At 69.3% G+C, this 21,457-nt stretch overlaps 4 protein-coding genes across 7 annotated transcripts; 2 read left to right on the top strand and 2 right to left on the bottom strand.

The window, feature by feature from the left end:
- Nucleotides 1–514: 514 nt before the first annotated feature.
- On the bottom strand, nucleotides 515–8,352 carry SSRP1 (structure specific recognition protein 1). Of its 2 annotated transcripts, none has more exons than XM_082057376.1 (17): nucleotides 8,232–8,352; nucleotides 6,671–6,880; nucleotides 6,093–6,278; nucleotides 5,782–5,887; nucleotides 5,036–5,226; nucleotides 4,724–4,954; nucleotides 4,528–4,631; nucleotides 4,268–4,396; nucleotides 3,876–4,097; nucleotides 3,730–3,802; nucleotides 3,139–3,277; nucleotides 2,996–3,041; nucleotides 2,179–2,302; nucleotides 1,659–1,829; nucleotides 1,445–1,533; nucleotides 1,102–1,282; nucleotides 515–854 (listed from the first exon to the last, which is right to left on the bottom strand). In XM_082057376.1, exons 2-17 carry the CDS (start codon nucleotides 6,722–6,724, stop codon nucleotides 786–788), a joined length of 2,115 nt encoding a protein of 704 aa, XP_081913502.1. In that variant the 5' UTR covers nucleotides 6,725–6,880; nucleotides 8,232–8,352; the 3' UTR covers nucleotides 515–785. The 2 variants fall into 2 exon arrangements, with proteins under 2 accessions (XP_081913502.1, XP_081913503.1); XM_082057377.1 differs by having other exon boundaries at nucleotides 8,199–8,236.
- A 675-nt stretch (nucleotides 8,353–9,027) lies between these two features.
- Nucleotides 9,028–12,550, top strand: P2RX3 (purinergic receptor P2X 3). Of its 2 annotated transcripts, XM_082058542.1 has the most exons (12): nucleotides 9,028–9,216; nucleotides 9,770–9,905; nucleotides 9,990–10,061; nucleotides 10,142–10,208; nucleotides 10,499–10,592; nucleotides 10,675–10,752; nucleotides 10,852–10,993; nucleotides 11,420–11,544; nucleotides 11,634–11,727; nucleotides 11,806–11,871; nucleotides 11,957–12,034; nucleotides 12,247–12,550. In XM_082058542.1, exons 1-12 carry the CDS (start codon nucleotides 9,089–9,091, stop codon nucleotides 12,367–12,369), a joined length of 1,203 nt encoding a protein of 400 aa, XP_081914668.1. In that variant the 5' UTR covers nucleotides 9,028–9,088; the 3' UTR covers nucleotides 12,370–12,550. The 2 variants fall into 2 exon arrangements, with proteins under 2 accessions (XP_081914668.1, XP_081914669.1); XM_082058543.1 differs by lacking the exon at nucleotides 10,852–10,993 and having other exon boundaries at nucleotides 11,420–11,727; nucleotides 12,247–12,384.
- Nucleotides 12,551–12,894: 344 nt separating this feature from the next.
- LOC309442463 (bone marrow proteoglycan-like) lies at nucleotides 12,895–14,814 on the bottom strand. Of its 2 annotated transcripts, none has more exons than XM_082058329.1 (6): nucleotides 14,808–14,814; nucleotides 14,400–14,483; nucleotides 14,063–14,292; nucleotides 13,861–13,995; nucleotides 13,256–13,367; nucleotides 12,895–13,011 (listed from the first exon to the last, which is right to left on the bottom strand). In XM_082058329.1, exons 2-6 carry the CDS (start codon nucleotides 14,458–14,460, stop codon nucleotides 12,953–12,955), a joined length of 597 nt encoding a protein of 198 aa, XP_081914455.1. In that variant the 5' UTR covers nucleotides 14,461–14,483; nucleotides 14,808–14,814; the 3' UTR covers nucleotides 12,895–12,952. The 2 variants fall into 2 exon arrangements, with proteins under 2 accessions (XP_081914455.1, XP_081914456.1); XM_082058330.1 differs by having other exon boundaries at nucleotides 13,891–13,995.
- A 2,756-nt stretch (nucleotides 14,815–17,570) lies between these two features.
- On the top strand, nucleotides 17,571–19,364 carry APLNR (apelin receptor). Its single transcript, XM_082057814.1, has 2 exons — nucleotides 17,571–17,697; nucleotides 17,760–19,364. Exon 2 carries the CDS (start codon nucleotides 18,050–18,052, stop codon nucleotides 19,160–19,162), a length of 1,113 nt encoding a protein of 370 aa, XP_081913940.1. The 5' UTR covers nucleotides 17,571–17,697; nucleotides 17,760–18,049; the 3' UTR covers nucleotides 19,163–19,364.
- The last annotated feature ends 2,093 nt before the right edge of the window (nucleotides 19,365–21,457 follow it).

Raw genomic sequence — 21,457 nt, 5'->3', positions numbered from 1 at the left:
CGCCGTGCCCCGCCCCTGCCGCCGTTGTGTTTACCATAGAGAGGGCGCTAGAGAGGCTACAACCACTGCCCGCGTCTTGGGGTGCTAGCGGTGCACCGCCGCCAGGACGGGGGGACCCGCCGGTGCAACGGGGTCCTGCCCGCCCCCCGGCAGAGCCCAGGACCCCACACCCCGCTGCGGCCCCCGGGACCCCCCAGCCCCCGGCAGTGCCGGTAACCGGGCGGCACCGCGGCCTTGCCCGGTCCCGCGGGGCCGGTCCCGCACCCGGCCGGGAAGTGCCGCTGACCGGCCCCGGCCCCTCCCGCCGCCCGCTCCCCCCGGGACGCGAGAAAACCCCGATCGCATCAGCATCGACCCGGGGCCGCCATTAGGAGCCGGCGGCGCCTCGGCAGGAGGGGGAGCCGGTAATGGACGGGGGAGCTGGGGCCGGTAATGGACGGGGGCGCAGCCACTGCTGGGGCAGGGAGGGAGGCAGGGAGGGAGGGGGGAGCCGGCCCCACACCCACTCACACCCTCGCGGGGGAGTTTTTATTCAATTCGAGTTGCCACGTGAACGGATGCAAAATACAAAAATAAAGAAAATAACAAACAAGGAAGGAAAAAAGGAAAGAAACCCGAGTATTTAAAAAAAATAAATTGATGTGAAAGAGGGCTGAGGCGGGAGCGAGGCTCCCCCGGCCTCTCACCCCACAGGCACCGCGGCCCCCACCCCACCCCGAACGCTGGGGTCCCGCGGGGACCGTCTGGTCCTTCCCCGGCCGGAACCAGCCTGGGACGGGGACAGGCTAATCCGAGCCAGACGCCGAGTCCTCCGAGCTGGGGGGCGCGCTGGCCGCCCCCTCCTCCTCCGAGTCCTGCGGGAGGGAACGAGGTCAGGGGGGCGGGGGACGAGGTCAGGGGGGCAGGGGACGAGGTCAGGGGGGCAGCTCCCATGCCCCCACGCCCCACAGCAGGCACGCGGGGGTAGTGGTGACGTGTAGAACGCAGACCAGCCACCCACACCCAGAGGTACCAGCAGACCGTCCCGCAGGGACAGCAGGGGGAGGGCGCACGGCAGAGCCCCCCGGGATGGTGCGGGACCACCTGCCCGCCAGGCCCCACCTCCTTCTTGCTCTCTGCGGAGGAGCTCTCGTCGCTGGACACGAACTCCTTGCTCTTGAAGCTCTCGCTGGTGCTCTTGGCGGGCGACTTGCTGGAGGACGAGGACTTGGCGGCCCCTTTCCTCTCCGCCTTCCCCTTCGGCTGCTTCTCCTGCTTCTTCTTCTTCTTTTTCAACCTCTCCCTGCGTGTGTTGGATGGAAGGGAAAGGAGACAAGTCACCCTGGGCCTGGCCCTGCAGAGCCAGGACACCCTTCACCCGCACGCTGCAGGGGCCCAGGCACCGCCGCGCCTGGAGAACCCCCGATTTTCGGCCAGCCCCTGCCCCGCCGCCCAGCGCACTCACCGGGAGCTCTCGGCCCTGCTGCCCGCGCTGTACTCCTTCATGGCCTTCTCGTAGTCCCGCCGGGCGTCCTCCGCCTTGCGGTCCCACTCCTGCAGCCAGAGCAGGGTGAGCGGGACCTTCCCGCTTCCCCCTCCACCCCGCAGCCCAGTCCAGCACCCCCAGACCAGGCTCTGCTGCCCCCGCGGCGCAGGGACCCCGCCGCCCCCTCCGTCACCTCCTTCTTCTCCTTGGACATGGCTTTCCAGAGCTCCCCCGCCTTCTTGGACAGGTCGGTGATGCTGATGCCAGGGTGGTCTGACTTGATCCTCTCGCGGCTGGCGTTGAGCCACAGCATGTACGCGGACATGGGCCGCTTGGGCGCGTTGGGGTCCTTCCCCTTCTTGCTCTGGAGCGGAGAGAACAGGGCGGGAGCCAAGAGGCAGTGCTGGCTGCAGACCCCAGAGCTGGGTCTCAGCGCGTCCCCCACCCATTCCAGCCACACCAGGAGCTGAACGGGCAGGTTGCTGGGGACAAGTCCCCCAGCACCCAAAGGGCCTGGCTCTGCACAGGGACAATGCGCCCTTTGGACAGACCCCACCGCGACTCGGCCTCTGGGGGCAGCAGGTCAGGACACCCGCCCCGGTCAGGCAGCGCACAGCAAGGTGGTGGCGCCTGAGGGGACGTGGCAGGAGCCGCAGGGCTGTGACCTGCACCTCCCCAGTGTCACTGCCACCGGAGCCCCAGCAGCCTCTCACCTCCGGCTGCTTCTTGCGGGGCTTGCGGTCTTTGACGAGCTTGGCCTTCTTGGCTGGCTTCTTCTCATCGCGGTCGCTGTCCCCGTCACCGCTGGAGGAGCTGGCTGAGGCGTTGCTGTCAAACCTGCACAGAGGCACTGGGCTCCAGCAACAGCTCAAGACCCCCACCCCAAACAAAGCAGGAGGTGGGGGAGACGCAGCAGTGCTGAGCAGCAGCACAACCTGCCCCGAACCCTCCCAGCCCCCCGCCCCGAGACTTCCTGAGCCGGAGATGGTGTGTTTGTGCTTAACAGCTCTCGGGGGATTTGCCTTCCACGAACACAGCTCATCGTTTGCTGACTTCCTGTAAGTTTTAGGCGCTCACAGCACCACACGCCTCAGCCGCATCAAGACCCAGCTCCCGCTGCCGGGCCCGACGTGGCTGCACCAGCACAGACCGCAGCCCTTCGGGCTGGTGCGGGCACCGCGGCGCCCCCAGCCCGCTCCCGGCCGGGGAATTCGCAGAGCTGTGTCCCCCCTTCCAGCGGCTCCTCACTCCAGCCCCGCAGCCACGGCCCCATCCCGGAGCCATCTGGTCCCAAGTGCCCATCTCAGCACTTGAGCTGCATAATGTCATTATGATAGATTCAGCCCAGAACTGCACCCGCTTCTCCAGACTCCTGAGTCCAGGGCTTACAAAGCAATCCTGGCTGTGCCTGGGGCGTTCTGTAGCTCACCCAGCCCCACACGACACCGCAACACTCACCCAGCCCCATGTGGCACCCTTAACTGCACCTCCCAAAAGCCCCCCAGACAGACCCAGCCCAACCCCACTCACTCTTCGGCCACGTCATCATCCTCTTCTCCGGGGTTGAAGGACTCGTCTGGCAGGAGAGAGCGTGGAGTCAGCTCACAGCCAGGTGAGGGGGGACAGGAAAACCAAAAACCAGCCCAAAACAGCCCCCCGGTCGCAGCCCTCACCCGTCTCCTCCCCAGAGCCGTCACTGCTGTCGTTGGCGTTCTCCTCCCGGATCTTGCCCTCCTCCTTCATCCTCTCCAGGTAGGCGTCGTGCTGGTCCTCGTCCGAGTCAGCGTACTCGTCATAGCTCTGCTTCATGCCCTGCGGGAGAGCCGGCGTGAGAGCCGCTCCCTGCGCCCCCGTCCGCGCACCCCTCAACTCCGCCACCCTGGCACACTGCTGGGGGCATGGCCACAACAGCCGTGCAGGCGGCATGGCCACCACGTCCCCTCCTTGTCCCCATCAGGGCTCCAGAGAGCGGGACAGAGCAGTTAACCCAGTTAGGGGAGGCCCCTCTCGCACACCATGCTGAGGTTACTGGGGTTAGTCAGGGGCCACCACAGCCATGCAGAGGAAACCTGCACCAGGAGGAGGAAGAGGAGAAAGAGGAAGGGATATCGCACGGACCTTTTTTCTCTACAAGGGCAAGGAGAGAAAAGAGAGGTGAAAAAAAAGGGAAAAGCGGCAAAATTCTGGAGAGCAGACAGCCCCCAGCCCTCTCCCCCAGCCGGCAGAGCCGCGGTTCCAGGGGGAAGCCCCCGCGCAGCAGGTACCTCCTTGAGGCCGCGGTTCTTGATGTTCAGCTTCTTGGCGTTGACGAAGTCAAAGAGCTTCCCGTACTCCTCCCTGGGGACAGGGGGACAGTCAGGGCCGGGCAGCCATCGGGGAGCCCCCCCGCAGCGCAGGGCCCCGCGCCCACCTCTCAATGCTGCTGAAGGTGTACTGCGTGCCCTGCTTGGTCTCGATCTCGAAGTCGAAGGAGCGGGTGGTGGTGGTGCCGCGGGCGAAGTTGACGAAGGAGATCTCGTCGAAGCGGATGTGCACGGGCGGCTTGTGCACGTAGATGAAGCCGCGCTCCAGCGGGTACAGCAGCCCCGAGCTGGCCTTGTAGGAGCAGGTGATGCACTGGGCTCCCGAGTGCCTGCGAGAACACGCAGCGTCGGACACCGCGGCGGTCAATGCCGGCCCCGCCTCAGCTGCCGAACCAGGCAGCTCCTCCTGCCCCAGGGGACCCAACCTTGCCTCTCCCATCCCTGCATCCCTTCCCGCAGCAGGGACCCCCCGCTCTGCTGCCCACCGCAGCCTCCTTACCCCTGGAAGTTGCCAGGCACCGTGATCTTGCGGTTCACCAGAGCCTTCATCACCCGGCTGACCATCTCATAGAGGGAGCCCGACATGTTCTTGGTGAGCCGCCCCTCGAAGCGCTTCTCCACCTCCTCCCTGCGCAGCCAGAGAGCGGGCAGCAGTGAGAACAAGACCCGGGGGGGCTGTCACCTCCCGCGCGGCTCCCGCAGCCCCCGAGCCCCGCAGGGAGCAGGTCTGGGAAGCAGCCTGGCAGGAGAGGAACTCACTCGTTCATGTTGAGGGTCAGTGAGATGTCCTCGTCCTTGGAGAAGAGCAGGATCAGGAAGTGGTAGCGGGTCTGGCCCTGCTTTATCGGGGGGTCCAGGCTAATCTGAAAATAGAAGAGCATGTGAGGACCTGAGACACCCCGAACCCATCACGTGTGACTTTTCCCTGGGGGAGGCAGCCTCGTGTCCCCCTCACCACAAAGAACATCTGCCGCTGGTCCTTGTGCGGGAGCAGGAAGAGGCGCAGCACGGTGGTGTAGGGGATCTTGTAGTCGAAGGTCTTGCCGTGCAGGTGCAGGAAGGTGGGGTAGATGCGGATGTCGTAGCGCCCGCGCGGCGTCAAGCACTGCAGCTCCCGGAAGATGCAGATGGCGTCTCCGGTGGCCTGGATCACGTCTGCCTTGGAGAGGACGTTCTGGGCGAAGGCCTGCGAGGGAAGGGAGTCACGGCGGGTGGGGGCTCCCGGCCGCCCCCCTGCCCAACCCGCCGCTCCCACGGCCCCGCTCACCTCCACAGGGTCCACGCCGTCCTCCTGGGTGGGTGGCACGTAGAACCGGACCTCCATGAGCGAGACCTCAGCGTCGTCGTTCTGGTGGAACTCCAGCGTCACCTCGTTCTTGCCTGTCGTGCACTGCGAGACGTTGCTGAGGGGGATCTCGAACACCGGCTGCTCCCCGATGTCAAAGGAGAGGAGCTGCCCTGCAGGAGGGGACACGGCCGGTCACAGCAGGACCAGAGCCACCGCACTACATGGAGGGGACACATCCACCCTGTGGTGCAGAGCCACGGTGTCCCCCCAGCCCCACTGCTCTCCCGAAGCCCAGCAACACCTCTGCTCTCCCTGCACTCCTGAGCCCCCTCCCACATCTCCGGGATTCCTCCTGCTGGCCATGGCCCCACAGACCAACTCTGAGCAGAAACAAGCAGGAGGGAACCGTCTGTTCCCCAGGCCTCAGAGCAGGGAGCAGCACCCACCCGCTCCCTGGCTCTCGGGAACCGGCAGCTCTGCCAGGCGCTCACGGCTCCCACACCAACCTCTGTTTTACGCTGAGATTCCCTGTCTAAAAAACCCTCCCCGGATCTGGGGCCCACAGGTATATCCTGCTCTCCGGGGTGGCCGATGTCCCCAAGGACACCGCAGGAAATGGGGCTGGTGCTGTGGAACAGCCACACTGGTGGGAAACTGTCCCAGCGGCCAGAGCAGCCCCCAGCACCGGATTCCTTGTCCCCAGTGACGGTGTCACCACAACTCACCGCCGAACCGCACCGTGCCCCAGTTCCAGCCCTTCACACACAGGTCCTTCTCCGCCAGCTCCAGGCGATAATGCGCCTTGAAGAAATCCGAGAGCTTATCGAACTCCTGGGTGGGGTGAGAGGAGGGAACGGCCGTTAGAAACCACTGCCCAGAGCCCGTAACTGGGACACAGCCCCTGGCACACGGGAAGCGGCAAGAAAAAACGCGGTCAGAGCTGTAACAGTCACACTGAGTGCAGCTGGACACAGTCCAAGCACGGGGCAGCGACAGCAGTGTCACCAGCAGGGACAAGGTGGGCTGGGGGACTCACCGACTCCCGGAATCCATCGTACTTGTAGACGTGGCCGTTCTTGGTGAGCAGCTTGAGGCCGTGGCCCAGCGCCACGCGCCGCCACACGCCCTCGGCCAGCTCCGAGGCCTGGATGTTGTCCACCTTCCCCGTCTTGCTGTTCTTGAAGATGACGCCTTGGCGGCTCAGCCGCAGCCGCCCGTCGTTCTGCGGGAGAAGGGGCATGAGGGCACATGGCCCAGAGACACCCGGCACGGGAACCGCCGCTGCAACGGGCGGCTGCACAACCCCCCAGGAGAAACGGGGCAACTTCCCCAACTGCCCGCCAGCCTCCATCCTCACCACTTCTCAGCGCCCAAACCGCGGGGGGCTGAGATAGCAGAGTCCATGTGGCTTTGGGGACAATCTCCCAAAATCCAGAGGGCAAAATGTGACCCGGAAAGGCTCAGCACCATGGCGAGACCCCCCTTCTGCCCAGCCAAGGGGGCAGGAGGGCCGCCGGCTGTGGGGGGAGGTGTCCTGCAGCGTTGTGGCTGGCAGAGCGGGACTCATCGCCACGTGCCACCTGCTGGGTGTCTCTGGGGACCGTCCCCACTCACCATGGAGCCCTTCACCTCCTGGTAGATCTCGTTGAACTCCAGTGTGTCGGCCATGGCGGCGGGGGGAGGCACCGGGGCTTTGGGAGGGGTGGGAGGCCGAGCGCAGCAAGTGGTTCAGTGCCCCCCCCGGCCCGACATGTCCCGGACCCAACACAGCAGCTGCGGGGGGAGCGCAGGGGGAGCAGCTGCGGGGGAAGGTGGCACCTGGCCCTGCACCGGGGAGGGTCTGTCAGCACGGCCAGGCCGGCCCAAACCCCTGTGCCCCGAACCCCTGTGCCCCTGAACCCCTATCCCCCAAACCCCTGTGCCCCGAACCCCTGTGCCCCTGAACCCCTGTGCCCCGAACCCCTGTGCCCCGAACCCCTGTGCCCCTGAACCCCTGTGCCCCCGAACCCCTGTGCCCCCAAACCCCTGTGCCCCCAAACCCCTGTGCCCCAAACCCCTGTGCCCCAAACCCCTGTGCCCCAAACCCCTGTGCCCCGAACCCCTGTGCCCCGAACCCCTGTGCCCCGAACCCCTGTGCCCTGAACCCCTGTGCCCTGAACCCCTGTGCCCCTGAACCCCTGTGCCCCTGAACCCCTGTGCCCCGAACCCCTGTGCCCCAAACCCCTGTGCCCCGAACCCCTGTGCCCCGAACCCCTGTGCCCCTGAACCCCTGTGCCCTGAACCCCTGTGCCCTGAACCCCTGTGCCCCAAACCCCTGTGCCCCTGAACCCCTGTGCCCCTGAACCCCTGTGCCCCGAACCCCTGTGCCCCGAACCCCTGTGCCCCAAACCCCTGTGCCCCGAACCCCTGTGCCCCGAACCCCTGTGCCCCTGAACCCCTGTGCCCCGAACCCCTGTGCCCTGAACCCCTGTGCCCCGAACCCCTGTGCCCCTGAACCCCTATCCCCCGAACCCCTGTGCCCCGAACCCCTGTGCCCCAAACCCCTGTGCCCCTGAACCCCTGTGCCCCGAACCCCTGTGCCCCAAACCCCTGTGCCCTGAACCCCTGTGCCCCGAACCCCTGTGCCCTGAACCCCTGTGCCCCGAACCCCTGTGCCCCTGAACCCCTGTGCCCCAAACCCCTGTGCCCCGAACCCCTGTGCCCCGAACCCCTGTGCCCTGAACCCCTATCCCCCAAACCCCTGTGCCCCAAACCCCTGTGCCCCTGAACCCCTGTGCCCTGAACCCCTGTGCCCCGAACCCCTGTGCCCCGAACCCCTGTGCCCCGAACCCCTGTCCCCACGAACCAAGCCCCTGATGCCCCCACCCAAACCCCTGCCCCCCGCCCCCCGGCCGCTGCGCCTCGAGCGGCCCCAGCCCGCGCGCAGGGGGCACTCAGACAGCCCGCCCCCCCTCCTCCTTCCCCAAACGTGCCGCGGCCTCAGGGCCTCCAGGGCCTGCCCTGCCGCCCCCGCCGGTGTCCCCCCGCCGCCGGCCCCTCCAGCCCGGCCCTTCCCCTCCCGGTGCCCCCGCACCCCGAGCCGCCCCCCCGCCCCCAAACCCCCCGGTCCCGGTCCCGGTCCCGCTCCCCCGCCCCCCCGCACCGCCGCCACTTTTCCCGCCTGCGCAACACGAACCTCGCGCGGAGCCTCCCCCGCGCCGCTGCTGCCGCCGCCGGAACTCGCCCCCACTTCCGCCATAGAGACGAGCCTCTCTGGGCGGTGCCTCGGGAGGACTGCACGGCCGCGACGCGGAGGGACCATGGAGTGCTCGGAGGACCACGGCTAGAGCGGAGGCGGCGACCTGCCCCGCAATAGAGTTGCGGTGGGGGCTAGAGCGGCCGCTAACTGGCCGCGCTGCCTCGCCTGGCACCATAGAGCGGCGGGAGACCCCCCAGCCCCAGGGGCCCCGTGGCGCGGACCCCATTGGCCAGTGGCGGGTGATCCCTGTGACGTCACCGCAACGACGGGGGTCTCGACCCGGGGTGGGGGCACCCCAAAACCCGGCACCCCCACACAGAGCACCCAGAGAGTTGCGAGCACCGCAAAAACGGGAAACCCCGAAAATGAGGGCGCCCCGGAGAGGCGGCACCCGAAAACGGGGCACCCAAACACGGGGGACCCCGAACTTGGGGCACCCCAAACCGGGGCCGCGCACACGGGGGACCCCCACAGGAGCACCCCCGAAACCGGGACCCTGCGCACGGGGCACCCAAAATCCCCCGCCCGTGCCTCCGCCCCCCTGTGCGCACAGCGTGGGGTCCGGGACCCCCGGGGAAACCCCCGCAGGGCACCGGAACCGGGACCCGCCACGGCCCCGCCCGCCCCTGCACCCCCAGAACGGGCTGCGCCCCCGCCCCGCCCCGCCCCGCCCCGCCCCGCGCTGCCGGCCCCTGCCCGCTCCTGCCGCTCCTGCCGGTGCTGCCGCGCTGCCCGCGCTGCCCGTGCTGCCCGCGCTGCCCGTGCTGCCGGTCCCTGCCGGCCCCTGCCCGCCCATGTCCCCCCCGCGCTGGGTGACCGGATTCCTCTCGTACGAGACGGCCAAGGCGGTGGTGGTGCGGAGCTGGGCGGTGGGCGCGGTGAACCGCGCCGTGCAGCTGCTCATCCTCGCCTACTTCATCGGGTGAGACCCCCAGGACCCCCCGCCGCCCTCCTCCCGGGGCTGCTGCGAGCGACACCGGGGGTGACAGCGAGGGGACAGCGGGACGGCTGTGCGGGGAGGGGGGTGGCCGGGCCGGGAGCGGCGGGTAACAGCGGGGTGACAGGGCGGAGGAGGGACAGGCGAGAGGGGGACACGTGTGTCAGCGCCGGGAATGTCAGGTGTGCGGGCGACACGATGGGGACACGCAGGAGAGGGTGCGGGTGACAGGAGGGAACAGCGAGAAGAGCATCCTCGTGCGGGGAACAGGTGGGGGGACAGTGTCAGTGCGGGTGACGAGGCGGGGCGGGAGCCGCAGCAGGGCCCGAGCGGGTGACAGACACGGGTGTGTGGCCCCGGCTGCTCCCTGGGGGTGACAGCGGCCACCGGCGGCGCGCGGGCGGGTGACAAGCGCCTGTCGCAGGTACAGCAGCCACTCGGGTGCCCCATTTCTGCGCGGGGGGTGCCGGGGGGCGGGCAGGTCCCGCGGGGGGCGGGGGCGGCTGTCCCCCCTGTCACCCCGCGGGTGCTGTCCCAGCTGGGTGTTCCTCCATGAGAAAGCCTACCAGGTGCGGGACACGGTCATCGAGTCCTCGGTGGTCACCAAGGTCAAGGGCATCGGGCGCTATGCCGGCCGCGTGCTGGACACGGCCGACTACGTCACCCCCCCCGAGGTGAGGGGGCGCCGGGTCCCGCCCCTGCCTCAGTTTCCCCTCGCGGCGGGGGTCAGGGTGACGGTGACGATGACGTCCCCCCAGGGCACCTCGGTGTTCGTGGTGGTCACCAAGCAGATCCTGACGGAGAACCAGGCGCAGGGCGTCTGCCCCGAGGTACGGGCTGGGGACACGGCGGGGGCACGGGGGTGTCCCTGCGTCCCCGCCCCGGCTCACGCCCCCCTCGCCCCCCGCAGAGCGAAGCCGAGTACCGCTGCGCGGCCGACCGGGACTGCCGCGGGAGGGGCGCCGCCACCGGCAGCGGTGAGGGACGCGGGGCTGCGGGACCCCCGGGTGGGCTGCGGGACCCTCGGGGCGGTGCGGGGGCTGAGGGACCCCTGGGTGGGCTGCGGGACCCTCGGGGCGGTGCGGGGCTGAGGGACCCTCGGGGCGGTGCGGGGGCTGAGGGACCCCTGGGTGGGCTGCGGGACCCTCGGGGCGGTGCGGGGCTGAGGGACCCCTGGGTGGGCTGCGGGACCGCCGGGGCGGCGCGGGGCTGCGGGACCGCGGGCCGGGCTGGGTCCGGCCGGCTCAGCGCACCGGTGGGCTCGCAGGGGTGCTGACCGGGCGCTGCGTTCCCTACAACCGGACCCTGCGCACCTGCGAGATCCGCGGCTGGTGCCCCCCCGAGGTGGACACGGTGGACGTGTGAGTGCGGCCGGGGGGACACGGGGGCCGGGGCGGCGGGTCCGTGTCCGCCGTGTCCCCAGGGACACCCCTGTCCCCGCAGCCCCGTCATGCTGGAGGCGGAAAACTTCACCCTCCTCATCAAGAACAGCATCCGCTTCCCGCTCTTCGGCTTCGAGAAGTGAGCGGCACCGGGGACAGGGGGACACGGGAGGGGGCTCCGGGTCCCCCCAGCCCGGCTGGCTGATGGCCGTGTGCCCCGTGTCCCCCGTGTCCCCAGGGCCAACCTGCCGCCCCCCGGCAGCGGGGCGGAGCTGGGCCGGTGCCGGTTCCACCCCGAGCTGCAGCCGCTCTGCCCCATCCTGCGCCTGGGGGACGTGGTGCGCCTGGCCGGGCAGGACTTCCCCGCGCTGGCCGCCACCGTGAGCGGGGACAGGGGACACGGCGGGGGCGGGGGCACACGGGACGTGGGATGGAACGTGGGGACACAGCGACGTGGGGAATGGGGATGTGGGACATGGGGACACAGGGGTGTGGGAGATGGGGACATGAGGACACAGGGACACGGAGACATGGGACAGGAGACATAAGGCTGTGGGTGCACAGAGACATGGAGCTTGGGGACACAGGGATGTGGGATATGGGAACGTGGGGGCATGAGACATGGGATGTGAGGACTTAGGAATGTGGGATGGGGTGCAGGAGATGGGGACACGGATGAGAGAACACAGGAGGGTGGATGTGAGGGCAGGGGGCTGGGATGTACAGGCAGGGGGCCGTGGGACATGGGGTGTGGGGACACGGGGCCGTGGGGACATGGGCCGTGTCCCCCCTGATGGCCGGGGCAGGGGGGGGTGCTGGGCATCAAGATCGGGTGGGTGTGTGACCTGGACCGCGCCTGGGAGCGCTGCCTGCCCCGCTACTCCTTCACCCGCCTGGACGGCCGCGCGCCCGCCGCGGGATACAACTTCCGGTACGGCACGGCCCCGCCGCGGCGGGACACGCGTGTCGCTCGCGTGGGCACAGCGCGGCACGGTCCCGCTGCCCCGCGTCCCCGCGCAGGCACGCCCGGTACTACCGCTGGCAGGACGGCACCGAGCGCCGCACGCTCACCAAGGCCTTCGGCATCCGCTTCGACGTCCTGGTGTACGGCAACGTACGTGGGGGGCTCGGGGGGCCCTGTGGGGCCATGGCAGGGGGAACCCCCCACCAACGGGGGTCTCTGCACCCCCAGGCTGGGAAGTTCGGGATCGTCCCCACCCTCATCAACACGGTGGCAGCTTTCACCTCCATCGGCGTGGTGAGTTGTGGCCGTTCTCAGCCCCTGACGGGTGGCATCTCCCAGAGGGGCTCTGTGCCCCCCACCCCAACGCTGCCCCCCCCAGGGCACGGTGCTGTGCGACATCATCCTGCTCAACTTCCTGAAGGGAGCTGAGCACTACAAGGCCCGCAAGTTCGAGGAGGTCAGCTATGGGGCTGGGGCTGCCACAGGGCTGGGGCCGCTGTGGGGCTGGGGCCATGCCAGGGTCACTTCTGGGGGCCTGGACCCGGCCCCTCTGGGGTTCTGTGGGGCTGGCCGGTGGGGGGACGTGCAGGCAGCACCCCTGAGCCCCCCCGGGGGCCCTGGCTATGGGGCAGGGACTAACCTAGCGCCCATCCTGTCCCTGCCCCACAGGTGCCGGAGGCCAGCGTGCCCGCGCCCCCCGCCAGCCCCATGGTGTGTCCCCCCGGCGCGCTGGGGGGCTGCGGCCGGGACAAGCAGTCCACTGACTCGGGCACCTTCTCTCTCGGCCTCTAGCCCTGGGCGCCGTGGGGCAGCCCCCGCGTTCACCCCACACCCTGCGCCCAGCCCCCCGCATGGCTGCCACCCCCTTGCTGTCAGTGGGACAGGGCACGGGGAACATACCGGGCAGTGGGGGTGACGCCTCCCCAGTGCCCCCCACCTCTGCAGCCCCCAGCACCTCCCTGCTCCCAGCACCCCCACCCCAATAAACTTCGGGCTCACAGCACCCACCCGTCCCAGCCTGTGCGGGGGGTGAGGGCTGGTTATGGGGGGGTCTAACGGAAGGGCTGGGTGCAGGGGCAGGGGAGGTCATGGCGGTGCCACCCATTTGAGGTTCAATGGGCTCCAGTGTCAGGGTGTCACCACAGTCCCTGGGGAGGGGACCCTATGCCCCCCCATTGCCCATGCAGGGGCCGTGCAGGACATAAGGGACACCCCTGTCCCCAAACCTCCCCCCTGTGCACCCCAGGGTGTCCCAGCACCCCTGTTACAGCCCCGGGATCCCCCACCTGCCCAGCGCCTGAGCACAGAGATGGGCGCTGACAGCTGAGACTTTATTGAGGTCCGGGGGCACAGGGCACTGCAGGGGCTGAGCCCCTCAGTACTGGCAGACGAAGGGCAGCTTCGCGCGGCAGCGCACGCTCCTCCAGCGCCCGTCTGGGGGGAGAGGGGGGTCAGCCCTGGCACCCAACAGCACCCGCTGCCCCAGACCAGCCCTGAACCCCGAGGTGCCAGACCCAGACCCCGATCCCCAGGACTGACCCCAGCTCCCAGCACCACCTCCCCATCCCCCGGCCCCCCAGCATCCCCCCAGCATCCCCCCAGCCTCACCCACACCCCACGGGCAGAGGTTCCCAGCACAGCCCCCCAGCCCTGAGTGCCCCCCGTGCCCCCCACTAACTGTTGGTGCAGAGGGCGGTGCAGAAGCAGCCGGAGCACAGCGGGTACCCCCGCGACCAGCACGAGTAGTCCCAGCGGCTCCCGTCGGCCCAGTGGCAGCTCACGGTCCGTCCCTGCCAGAGGGGCAAGGGCATGGGGACACCGGGCATGGCGGGGTGGGGGACAGGGCTGGGACACCCAGGGTGCGCACCGGGGGCACTGGGACGGGGCTGGGACACCCAGGGTGCGCACTGGGGGCGCTGGGACGGGGCTGGGACACCCAGGGTGGGCACTGGGGGCACTGGGACGGGGCTGGGACACCCAGGGTGCGCACCGGGGGCACTGGGACGGGGCTGGGACACCCAGGGTGGTCACCGAGGGCATCGGGACAGGGCTGGGACACCCCGGGTGGGCACTGGGGGCGCTGGGACAGGGCTGGGACACCCAGGGTGGGCACCGAGGGCATCGGGACAGGGCTGGGACACCCAGGGTGCGCACCGGGGACAAGTGACAGGGCTGGGACACCCAGAGTGGGCACCGGGGACAGGTGGCAGGGCAGGTGACCGGGCCGGGCAGGGTGCGGTGGGGCCGGGCGGTGTCGCGGGTCCCCTCCCGCGGGTCCCTTACCCTGGGGCGGGTGACGGCCCCGATCCAGACCTGGCCGCGGTTGGTGCGGAGCCGCGCTCGGCAGCGCAGGAGCGCGTTGACGCGGGGGCTGTGCACGGACGCCAGCTGCCCGCCGTAGCACCGGCGGCACAGCGCCTGCGGGACGCGCCGGTTACCGGGACACGGGCTGGCGCGCCCGACCCCCCGCCCGTCCCCTGCCCACCTGCGCGCCGTGGAAGGTGTGGCAGTGGGTGACAACGACGTAGCGGTAGGTGGTGGCAGCCAGCGGGTCCGGGACGCTGAGCGTCAGCGTCTCGCTCGCCAGCGGGCACCGGGCGTCGTCCCCGTCGTCCCCGTCGTCCCCGTCGTCCCCGCCGTCCCCGTCGTCCCCGTCGTCCCCATCGTCCTCCGGCAGCGCCAGCGCCGCCGCCTCCGCCTCGGGTCTGGCAGGGGCTGGGGACAGCGGCGCGTCACCCCGGGCACACGGGGTGCGGGGAGCAGGGGTGTCCCCGGGGTGTCCCCAGGGTGTCCCCGGGTGTCCCCGCGGGGCGGGCGCTCACCGGGAGGGCTGGCGGAGGCCGCGCCCAGCAGGGCCAGGACGAGGAGCAGGCAGCGCTGCATGGCGGGGCTGGAACACCGGCGCGCTCGGGAGATGCCACGTCCCCAGTCGCCCTCTGCCACCCTGGGGGCCACCCTCACCTGCCCTGTGCCCCTCTGCCACCCCAGTGCCACCCCCACGGCCGTGCCCTGCCACCCTGCCCGTGCGCCCCATGTCCCTGGTTCCCCACTGCCAGCCCCACGGCCACCCCTTCCCCTGAACACCCTGTGCCACCCTGTCCCTCCACGTCCCTCTGCCACCCCGGAGACACCGGTGCCAGCCTCAGGGACACCCACCCTGGTCCCCAGCCCCGGCAGCTTCAGGCTAAGCCCGCCCCGCTGTCCCCGCTGTCGCCGTCCCCGCTCCTCACCTGGGACTTGCGGACTGGGGTCTCTGCCCGCTGCCACCCTTATAGCGGTGACAGGGCCACGTGTCCCCAACCACAGCCTTGCGCCACACCACCTCCAGCCCCGCTGCGGCCCCCACCCGCCAACCGCAGGGTACAGGGGGGCCGCCCGGGGGGCCCTGGCTGCACCCTGCCTGGGGAGGGGCCTGCGGGGGCTTGGGGTGCAGCGGGCACAGTGTGGGGGGCAGAGGTTTGGGGTGCAAGGCATACAGTGGGGGGGGGTTCGGGTGCAGGGGGCACGGTGTGGGGGGCTGGGGGGATTTGGGGTGCAGGAGATATGGTGTGGGGGCTGCGGGTCTTGGGGTGCAGGGAGTACAGTGTGGGGGCTCTAGAGGTTTGGGGTGCAAGGGGTACAGTGTGGGGGCTGCTAGCATGTGGAGATCTCACGGGGGCAGAAGATGCTGCGGAGTGGGGCTGCTTGGGTGGGGGGTGCACTGGCCCTGAGATGGGGACTTTGGGGGTGCCCAAGGGCGAGGCTGCAGGGTGCTGAGTCGTGAGTCCCTGCGGGGCCAGGGCTCTGGGGCAGGGGAAGGGTCCGCCCGTGTGGGACAGGCCGAGGGGGACAGGCTGGGGGGAGACAGGCCGGGGCCTGCGGGCCAACGACCGAGCCAGCCGCTGGGGGCCACGGCTGTTGAGGAGGAAACGGCCCTTGGGCAAGCGCTGCCCGGCGGGAGATGGTATCAGCACCCAACCCCCGCCAACGCCCCCGCACCCCCACCCCTGTGCAATGTTCCCCTACTCGCAGCCCCCTGTCCCCATCCCCCCGGTGTTCGGTGCGTGCCCCCCGTCCCGGGCAGGGCCAGGCAGGACCCCCAGGGTGCCCCCCCGGTGTCCGCAACAGGGAGGCCATGGTGGGGGCAGCGCGAGGCTGCGGTGGGGACGTGCGGCCCCATCATCTCTCTAAGGGTGACAGTGGGCAGAGCCCCCCAGCCCCCCGGGGAGGAGCGGGGATGGGGACAGCTGCCGGGGCTGGGGGCGGGAGTGGGTGTCCCTGATGATGGCACGGGTGGCTCTGGGGCGGCAGGGGGACATGAAGGGGATGGGGTGGCACAGGGCGTTCAGGAGAAGGGGTGGTCGTGCGGAACCAGGGACATGGGGGACACGGGTGTCAGGGGACCGTGGGGGTGGCAGCAGGGGCAGAGGGGATGTGGCACTGTGTGGCACTGGGGATGGCGGAGGGACAGCGGGGACATGGGGGGCAGAGGGGGAGAAGGACGTTCATCAGGGCAGCCCTAGGGTCGCAGAGGGTGACTGGGGACATGGCACCTCCCAAGGGTGCCCGAGCGTGCTGGTGTCCCCAGCCCCGCCGGTGTCCCCAGCCCCCCCATGCAGCGCTGCCTGTTCCCCCCCCCAGGCCCTGCTGGGCGCAGCCTCTGCCAGGCTCTGCCAGGAGCGGGGCTGTTTGGCGTCACCGGCGGGGCTGGCGGGGGTTACCTGTGCTGCCCACGGCAGACAGAAATAACCCCGGCCGTTATTAATAGCGATGGAGCAGCCTCTGTGCAGCCGCTCCCGGCGACGCCGAGGGGCTCATTAGCATTCCCTTTATTTCGCTGCTCTGTTCATTTCTTAGCTAACACGGTTAAGTCACGTCTTAGGCTGGGTCTGTGTGGGGGTCTGTCCCTTCTTTAAACAACTTTGCATTGTAACTGAAGTCAGCAGCCCTCACGTTTGTGTCAATTCGAAGCAGCTCTTTATTAGACTCCCGAAGCCGGGCTGGCCTGGGCCCCGCAGCCTGGGCTCCGCGCGCCGTCCCGGGGCTGTCCCGGCTCATTGCAATGTCCACTGTCTCTAGCCAGGGTTACCCTCCCAGGCCACGGCTCCGGGTCCCTTTGGGCAGCAGGTTTGGTGGCCACAGTGCCCCCCCAGCTCCGCTGCCCCCAGCTCACAGCCCAGCCCCTCTCCCTTCCTTTGTTCTAATCTTGGAGACCCTGTCGAGCTCCCCCCGTTTCAGCCACCGAATGGCCCAGCACCCCCTTCCTCACGGCACTTTGCTGGTTGAAGGGACCTGCTGCGCCCATGGGGGTTCGCTGGGGGGTTTTGCTCTCGTGGCGGCCGCGTCCCCCATCTCCGTCCCGCGGGTTCCGGCCGTGCCGTTTGGCCACCCGTTCCGCTCGCGTTTACCTGTTTGGCAGCTGAAGGCACCTCCGCTCCGCCTCCCCCGCGCTTCCCCCTCCCGGGGACTCGGGGCTTCTCAGGCGTTTTGCAAAGTCCCTCTCGGCTCCTCCGGCGCCGTAACGGCGAGAGCTCGGTCCCGCCGGGCCGGCCCGTCCGTGTCCCGCTGCGCTGGGGAGCTGCCGCTTCCTGCTGCCTCCCACTGTTATTTTTGGGGTGGGAGTGATTTTCGTCCTCTCGCGGCTCAGCCGGAGCCGCTGCAGCATCCAGTCGCTCCGTGGACAGCGCAGCCTGTGCAGGGCGCAGCGAGGGCTCCGGCCGCTCCCTCAGCAGCCGGTGCCTTGAGATGGTCTTTTCGTGAGCTGGGGGAGCCCTGGAGTGCCCGCTCCCCAGACTTTCGGTCAATGCATAAAGGTCTCCCCAGCTTGGCACACTCGAAACGGCCCCAGCAGCCCAGGACCCTCCGGTGCCACAGCTGTTTGTGAAACGCAGAACCCTGGAAGCAAACTGTGAAAGGCCAAGTGGGACACCCCAAACAGCGAACGCAGAGTCCCACGTGTAGAACGCCAAATGTGGCACCCCCGCCGACACCCTGCGGCAGATCGTCCCACGCAGCCCGCCAAACGCGAGAGGCCCAAAGTGTGACACCCCGATGCGAATGCCAGATGCAGCACCCCGAGGTGAGACCCCCAGCCGCGGGGCTGCTCCCCGAGCCGCGGCACCGAGCGGTGCTGGGGGCGAGGTGAGACCCCCAGCCGCGGGGCTGCTCCCCGAGCCGCGGCACCGAGCGGTGCTGGGGGCGAGCGCGCTCCCCGGGGCAGCGCCCTGCGCGGGGCGTTATCTCACGGGCTGACGCTTTGACACTTGGGTGAGAGCTCGGCAACCCCCCAGGAAGGAGCCAGATGGAGGGTGAGGGGGAGCTGTGAAATTTCCCACGGGGCCCTCCCGTCCACCCTCCCGCCCCGTCCAGGAGGAGGGCGGAGGAGGACGGGGAGGAGGAGGAAGGGGAGGTAACCGGTGGGATTCGCGGGGCTGGGCTCAGAGGGCCAGAGGAGCTCGGTGAGCCCGGGATGAGCTGAGCTGAGCCCAGCGCCATGGAGGAGGTGACGGACGCCTATGCCTACGGGGACAACGAGACGGAGTGTGAGTACGCGGAGTGGGGCCCGTCGCTGGCGCTGCTGCCCGCCCTCTACCTGCTGGTGTTCCTGCTGGGCACGGCGGGCAACGGGCTGGTCCTCTGGACCGTCTTCAAGGGCGGCCGGGACCGCCGGCGCTCGGCCGACACCTTCATCGCCAACCTGGCCGCCGCCGACCTCACCTTCGTGGCCACCCTGCCGCTGTGGGCCGCCTACGCCTGGCTGGGCTACCACTGGCCCTTCGGCACGGCCGCCTGCAAGGTCAGCAGCTACCTGGTCTTCGTCAACATGTACGCCAGCGTCTTCTGCCTGACGGGGCTGAGCTTCGACCGCTACCTGGCCATCGTGCGGCCGCTGGCCACGGCCAAGCTGCGCTCGCGGGTCAGCGGGCTGGTGGCCACGGTGGCCCTGTGGGTGCTGGCGGCTCTGCTGGCGCTGCCGGCCCTGGTGCTGCGGCGGGCGGCCGCGCTGGGGGGGGACACCAAGATCACCTGCTACATGGACTACGGGGGCCTGGCGGCGCCGGGGACCGAGGTCGCCTGGGAGGTGGGGCTGGGGCTCTCGTCCACCGCCCTGGGCTTCGTGGCCCCGTTCGCCGTCATGCTGACCTGCTACTTCTTCATCGCCCGCACCGTGGCCACCCACTTCCGCCGGGAGCGGCCCGAGGGGCCCCGCAAGCGCAAGCGGCTCCTGACCATCATCACGGTGCTGGTGGCCGCCTTCGGGGGCTGCTGGCTGCCCTTCCACCTGGTCAAGACCCTCTATGTCCTGATGGACCTGGACGTGCTGCCCTGGTCCTGCGGCCTCCACGCCTTCCTCAACAACCTGCACCCCTACTGCACGGCCATCGCCTACGTCAACAGCTGCCTCAACCCCTTCCTCTACGCCTTCTTCGACCCACGGTTCCGCCGCGCCTGCGCCACGCTGCTGTGCTGCCGCGCGCCCGGCGCGGCCCCCGAGCGCTCGGCCAGCTGCTCCTCGGGGCACAGCCACCCCCCCGGCGGCAAGGGCGCGCCGCTCCCGGGGGGCAAGCTGGACCCCGCCACGCAGGAGACGCTGTTCCGCGCCTGAGCCCCCCCCGGGGCCCCCCGAGCTGGTCTCCTCGGGGGACCCGCCGCCTCCTCCGCGCCCCAGAGCCTGGCTTGCTTTGGGAGCCCCTGCTCGCGGGGAGGGGAAACTGAGGCTGGGGCAGCCCCGGGGGGGCTTGGGCAGAGGCGGCTCCCCTGGCATCCACAGGGCTTTGTGTTTTGTGACAAATAAAGGAATTTTGGTTAAAAAAGGAGTGTGCAGCTCTGTGTGAGGAGACGGGAAGGGTTATGGGCACACGGAGTGGGGGGATGGCTGGCTTCAGGGGGGTGTGAGCAGGGGTGGGGTGTGCATGACGGGGTGTCCCTGTGTCCCCTCCTGGGCACCCCCAGCCCCGCGGCCTCTGTCCCCGCACAGACCTGGGAAACAGGAGCTCCCACCCCAGCACAGACCTGGGCAACAGGAGCTCCCACCCCAGCGCATCCAACGTGGAGACGTGGATGTTTAACACCACAAAGCCCCCGCCGGGTGTCCCGCCCGCCCCAGCCCCCGCAGCCCTGATTGCATCAGGCAGCCGCCTGTCCCACCAAATCCCATTTTCGGGCTTTTCTCCTCCTTATCTGGGGCCAGAGCCGCGCTGGGTGACCCCCGCAGCGTGACAGCCCAGCGCCGGTGCTGCTGAGCACCCAGACCGGGGGGCCGGGCACCGTGGATTGGGCCGGGCGGTTCTGGGTGCCGCAGGACAGCGGCCCACGCTGGGCCGGGATTTTGATGAGCCACCAAACGGCTCCTCTGCCGCTTTCCTCCCGGCCCCGCGGCTTCCTGACGCTCCGCTCTAAATAAATCTTGCCCCTATTAGTTATTTACATCCTTCATTTACTGGTGATGAACTATCCTGTCTCCTCGGCCTTTGTTCCCGCTTGGAAAGGATGCGGGACCATTACTGGGTTCCTCGGGCGCTTCCCGTCGGGGGGGCCGCCTCACCCTCCCGGTTGCCACCGCCGGGTTTTGGGAGCCAGCCTGGCCAGAGCCGTCCCTCCCCGCGTGGTCCTTTGTCTTCACCACGTCAATTGAGGGGGTGGCCGGGGGCTGTGGTTCGGATGACCCCCCTGGCAGAGGGGCTCTGTCACCCCAGCTGGGGTTTTGGGGGCTCCCCGCAGTGCTGGTTTGGTGTGGGAGCCGGGGGCCCAGGGGGTGGAACGGCTGCACGTGGGGCCGTGGCCCAAAGGGCAATCTGATGGACAAACACTTATATCCAAGGTGCCTTCCAGGCTCCGCTGCCCTGGAGAGACCCCCTGACACCACTCATCTGTCGGTCCGTCTGTCAGTCCGCCCGGCCATCCATCAGTCCACACCTCCCTCTACCCATCTAGCCATCCATCTCTCCATCCTTTATCCCCTTTATCCCTCCTCCACCCCAAATACCCCGGCGTTAAAGGGGGTGGCGGGGACCCCGTTTTCGGGGGGAGCTGGGAGGGCAGTTTCCTCCCGGTGGGTGTCCGGGCGCGGAAATGGCTGCAGGGCTCCCTGCCAGCGCGGACGAGCCACCGGCTTTCTGTCCGCCTCTTGGAGATTTCCCTTTCCCTTCCAGGAGGGAAATGTTTGGCTGCCGAGTCTCTGGGGGACACGCAGGGACGCCAGGGCCGGGGGGCGGCGGGGGCAGCGGGGCCCGGACCACCCGTCGGAAGGAGATAAGGAAGGTGTTGCCTTCCTGCGGCAGCGCAGATGAGGAGCGAAGATAGAGGGGGGACAGCTGGGGACGGGGGGATGGGGACCCTGCGAGACCGGGAGCATCCTCGGAAAAGCCTGGGAGGGCCGGGCAGCTGGGGAGCTGGGGAGCTCGGGGACCCTTGATCCCGAAAAAGTGACGTGCAGCCCGCTGGGGGTCTGAGCTCCGCTGGGGTGCGCGGAGCCCAGCCAGATGTCCCCAGATCCTGTGCCACAGGGACGAGGAGCTGGAAAAGGGGGTTGTTCTGTGCAGGGACCTTTGGGTGCAGCTACAAGTGTCCCTGGGCTCTGACGGGGAGACGCGGCTGGTGGGGACGGGGAGGGAGAGGGGATGGGGATGGGGACGGGGATGGGGACGGGCATGGGGACGGGGACAGGAGCCAGCTCCCCCAGCCCCAAGCTGCTTTTTCAAGTTGCCAAATGGCCAAGCAGGAGGTTCAACACCCCCATCCTGCCCCGGGGGTGCTGAAATAATTTGGTGTTGTGCTAAGCCAGGTGATGTCCCCAGGTGTCCCCTTTGAAGTGACCTCCTGGTTTACACCCGGCGCTGTGCTGCCTTCACACATCCCACCCCAAAGCAAATGGGGGGACCCGCACCCCCGTGCTGTGCTG

The sequence above is a fragment of the Streptopelia decaocto genome (assembly GCF_964273445.1).
Source record: "Streptopelia decaocto genome assembly, chromosome: 7".
Taxonomy (NCBI): domain Eukaryota; kingdom Metazoa; phylum Chordata; class Aves; order Columbiformes; family Columbidae; genus Streptopelia; species Streptopelia decaocto.
Note: the sequence above shows the minus strand (reverse complement) of the source record. Positions and strands in the feature narration are given on the sequence as shown.

Bases quoted from the DNA above. Each gene is read 5' to 3' on its own strand.
- SSRP1 (XM_082057376.1), bottom strand. From the start codon at position 6,724: ATGGCCGACACACTGGAGTTCAACGAGATCTACCAGGAGGTGAAGGGC. The intron at 5,227-5,781 runs GTGAGTTGTGGT...CCCCTCCTGCAG, and splicing joins GGGCACGGTGCGGTTCGGCG to GGCAGCTCCTCTCCTTTGAC. The intron at 855-1,101 runs GTGGGGCCTGGC...TCCCTCCCGCAG, and splicing joins CCGCAGAGAGCAAGAAGGAG to GACTCGGAGGAGGAGGGGGC.
- P2RX3 (XM_082058542.1), top strand. From the start codon at position 9,089: ATGTCCCCCCCGCGCTGGGTGACCGGATTCCTCTCGTACGAGACGGCC. The intron at 10,062-10,141 runs GTACGGGCTGGG...CGCCCCCCGCAG, and splicing joins CGCAGGGCGTCTGCCCCGAG to AGCGAAGCCGAGTACCGCTG. The intron at 11,872-11,956 runs GTGAGTTGTGGC...TGCCCCCCCCAG, and splicing joins CTTTCACCTCCATCGGCGTG to GGCACGGTGCTGTGCGACAT.
- LOC309442463 (XM_082058329.1), bottom strand. From the start codon at position 14,460: ATGCAGCGCTGCCTGCTCCTCGTCCTGGCCCTGCTGGGCGCGGCCTCC. The intron at 14,293-14,399 runs GTGAGCGCCCGC...CGCTGTCCCCAG, and splicing joins GGCCTCCGCCAGCCCTCCCG to CCCCTGCCAGACCCGAGGCG. The intron at 13,368-13,860 runs GTAAGGGACCCG...CCCCTCTGGCAG, and splicing joins GGGCCGTCACCCGCCCCAGG to GGACGGACCGTGAGCTGCCA.
- APLNR (XM_082057814.1), top strand. From the start codon at position 18,050: ATGGAGGAGGTGACGGACGCCTATGCCTACGGGGACAACGAGACGGAG.